This window comes from Triticum aestivum, chromosome 4B, assembly GCF_018294505.1.
Source record: "Triticum aestivum cultivar Chinese Spring chromosome 4B, IWGSC CS RefSeq v2.1, whole genome shotgun sequence".
NCBI classification, from domain to species: Eukaryota; Viridiplantae; Streptophyta; class Magnoliopsida; order Poales; family Poaceae; genus Triticum; species Triticum aestivum.
Window position 1 is genome coordinate 666,537,536 of NC_057804.1, and position 3,228 is coordinate 666,540,763.

At 46.8% G+C, this 3,228-nt stretch overlaps 1 protein-coding gene across 1 annotated transcript; it reads left to right on the plus strand.

The window, feature by feature from the left end:
* Positions 1 to 439: 439 nt before the first annotated feature.
* Positions 440 to 1,789, plus strand: LOC123089812 (ervatamin-B). The gene is made up of 2 exons (XM_044511387.1): positions 440 to 989; positions 1,108 to 1,789. The coding sequence occupies exons 1-2, from the start codon at positions 479 to 481 to the stop codon at positions 1,698 to 1,700; spliced, it is 1,104 nt and encodes a 367-aa protein (XP_044367322.1). The 5' UTR covers positions 440 to 478; the 3' UTR covers positions 1,701 to 1,789.
* Positions 1,790 to 3,228: the final 1,439 nt, after the last annotated feature.

Here is a 3,228-nt window from a genome sequence, read left to right on the forward strand (position 1 = left end):
ACATTATAGTAACATAAACTCACATTTAGTTCAAGTTGTGCAATGCGAAAAGGACACAACACTATTTAGCGGAATAGTTGGTGTATACTTTGTTCTAATGTGCCATGTTGCGAGAAAAAAAAACACCACATAGAAATAAAAAAATGTAAATCTCGTGAAACAGGGATGGAACCCGCGACTCCGTGTCATTAGCATGCGCTTCCTTTGAACCAGGCCACTAAGCAAGTTCTACACACGTGTGCATACATTTTCTCTTTGACCTTGTTCACTTATTTAAATTCAAAACAATTTGATTTTTTCAGACGGTATTTCATTGTTTCGCGAATTTCCAAAAATCTCGTTTGAAAAAAAAAACCTGCGACTGTACATCAGCCACCCACGACGTGCTGCTGCGATGGAACTAGCTAGGCGCCCGCCTATATAAGCATGAGGTCCGGTGCATGTATTCCAGACAAGGATACAACCTGAGCTAATCAAGATGGCTTCCTCCACGCCTTACCGTGTCCTACTCTTGTGCCTCACCACTTTCCTGCAGGCATGGCTTGCTGCGGCAAAATACCCGCCGCATAACCCACCGCCGCCGCCCCCGCCGTTTGAGCTGCCGGAGTCCGACGTGAGGGAGAGGTTCTCCAAGTGGGTGATCAAGTACTCAAAGCACTACTCGTGCCATGAGGAGGAGGAGATGCGGTTCCAAGTCTTCAAGAACAACACCAACGCCATCGGCCAATTCGACCAACAGAATCCTGGCACCGTCGTCGGTCGCGGGTTCCGACCAACTGGGTTTCAGGTCCGTGGCTCGGGCGGGGTCCGTATGAACAGGTTCGGCGACCTCAGTCCCAGGGAGGTCATCCAGCAGTTCACCGGGCTCAACACCACCAGCTTCAATGCCACGTCACCCACCTACCTCCCCTACCACTCCTTCAAGCCGTGCTGCGTTGACTGGCGCTCCAGCGGCGCTGTCACCGGCGTCAAGAATCAAGGCACTTGTGGTAAACGGTCAAGCTATACTTTCTACTAGCAGATTTAGTTATATACTCATGCATGGTCATGGTTGCTCAATGAATTACTCGTGTCGTCGTGCGGATGGATAAAATTGTAATATGGCAGGATCATGCTGGGCATTCGCGGCGGTGGCGGCGATCGAAGGCATGAACAAGATTAGGACAGGGGAGCTGGTGTCGCTGTCCGAGCAGGTACTCGTGGATTGCGACACACGGAGCGGCGGCTGCGGCGGCGGCCACTCAGACTCGGCTATGGCCCTCGTGGCCGCCCGTGGTGGCATCACGTCGGAGGAGAGGTACCCATACGCCGGATTCCAGGGAAAGTGCGACATGGACAAGCTCCTCTTCGACCACCAGGCGTCCCTCAAGGGCTTCAAGGCCGTGCCACCCAACAACGAAGGTCAGCTGGCGATTGCCGTGGCCATGCAGCCCGTGACGGTCTACATTGACGCCAGCGGTTTTGAGTTCCAGTTCTACTCCGGCGGCATCTACCGTGGCCCCTGCTCCGCCAATGTGAACCACGCCGTCACCATCGTCGGCTACTGCGAGGGTCCCGGCGAGGGAAACAAGTACTGGATTGCCAAGAACTCGTGGAGCAACGACTGGGGTGAACAAGGATATGTCTACCTCGCAAAGGACGTGCCCTCGTCCACGGGCACATGTGGCCTCGCCACCTCGCCCTTCTACCCCACGGCTTGACCACAGGCAGCACTATGTGTGATATCTAAGGAATTGCTTCCGTTTCGTTGTGATAATGCTAAATTATTATTTTGATTATACTTCCCTTTAATTTGATCAATAATAGGTAGACCGTGCGTGCAATATATCATGGCCTGAGTAATAAAGTTTCGAGTGAATTACACTTTTTACAAGTTAATTGTGCAATTTTTTGTGACACGTATTTACCGATTTAGCAGATGTTGCATCGAAATGTCCCATCTAAAAAACATTGTACCAGATTTTACTCCATTTTAGCATTTCGCCTATTATTAGATATGACCCGCATGTTAGGTAGGTACTTTAACAACAATGTGTAAACATCTCAGGACAGGATGGACTATCATGTTTAGCCTTCTCTTCTCCATGTATTCCACTGCTCGCCATCCTTATGGTATCCTCTAACGGTGATCATCGCCGCACGCATTTTACAATCGACACCCATGAGAGAAACATGGTACAAAGTTTTAAAATAGGGTAATGTAGACGAATGCTCATGAAATGGGTTAACTGGTTCCGCGAATGTACAAATTGGAGGTAAAAAGTGAAGCTCAGTCTGAATTTACAGATAACATGTTGGGTACTGTCATGCTCGTGTGTTCTCTTCTTTGTTTCTACTTCTCTGTTGGGATTATTTTTCTAAAATCAAATTTGCATGTGCAATGAGCATTTTTACGGTACCGTTAAAAACATATGAAAACTCCATTTGTTAGATTGTGATGGCTGAAGATTAGACGTAGATATATAGGATTGCCACCTCTAAAATCCGTGGGGTACATTTTGAAGTCGTAATCAAGACAAAATTACTGTGCCGTCAGATCATCTCAATTGTGCTCCTGTTATTATGTACGCATACCCCCATATTTTCTTCGTTTCTGGACGTCTAAACACAAGATCTGAACGAATCGGGGCGGATGTCCCCCAAGTGTACCCCCAAATGGATTACTATTTCCGCGACCAATTAAGCATCTAATAGCGAATATTGCAAAGTAACATAGAACAGGAAAATGTATACTAGTAGTCCTTGCATCTGAAACTTTTCTCATTTATCCTATAGCAATTCTATCAGTAAATCCATCCATATCTCTAGGATGTGGTTCCTCGATGCTGCCCACAAAGGGCAACTTGCAAACCAAACAAAAATCATAGAGTGACATCTTCTTAACCTCATCATATAAGTAAAACTCCACTGAAGGTGGTGATTTTCTAGCATGGAAATAAAAGTTTTGCATGAAAATATTAGTGAGTAGGAGATACTGTTTACACTGGTCGTGGAGGAAGTCGGTGATGCCTGCATTCTCAGCCAAATAATAAAAGTCGTCGTAAATTCTGGCGGCTCTCAAAAATGCATCACAAGGCCATTCGCACGACCGAACCTCCACAACGCGAGGAAGATTGTATTTGGGCTTTTTATTCTCCTCATTCTGCTTATCATTCGAGCTTCGGCTCGAGGAGCCCCGCAGGAATCACTTCATCATTTTCGTTCTCTGAAAAAATTCTGAAATTTTTA

What these genes read in the sequence shown, in the direction of transcription:
- LOC123089812 (XM_044511387.1), top strand. Translation starts at nt 479, where the DNA reads ATGGCTTCCTCCACGCCTTACCGTGTCCTACTCTTGTGCCTCACCACT. An exon ending in CAAGAATCAAGGCACTTGTG is followed by an intron (nt 990 to 1,107) that starts GTAAACGGTCAA and finishes GTAATATGGCAG; the next exon opens with GATCATGCTGGGCATTCGCG.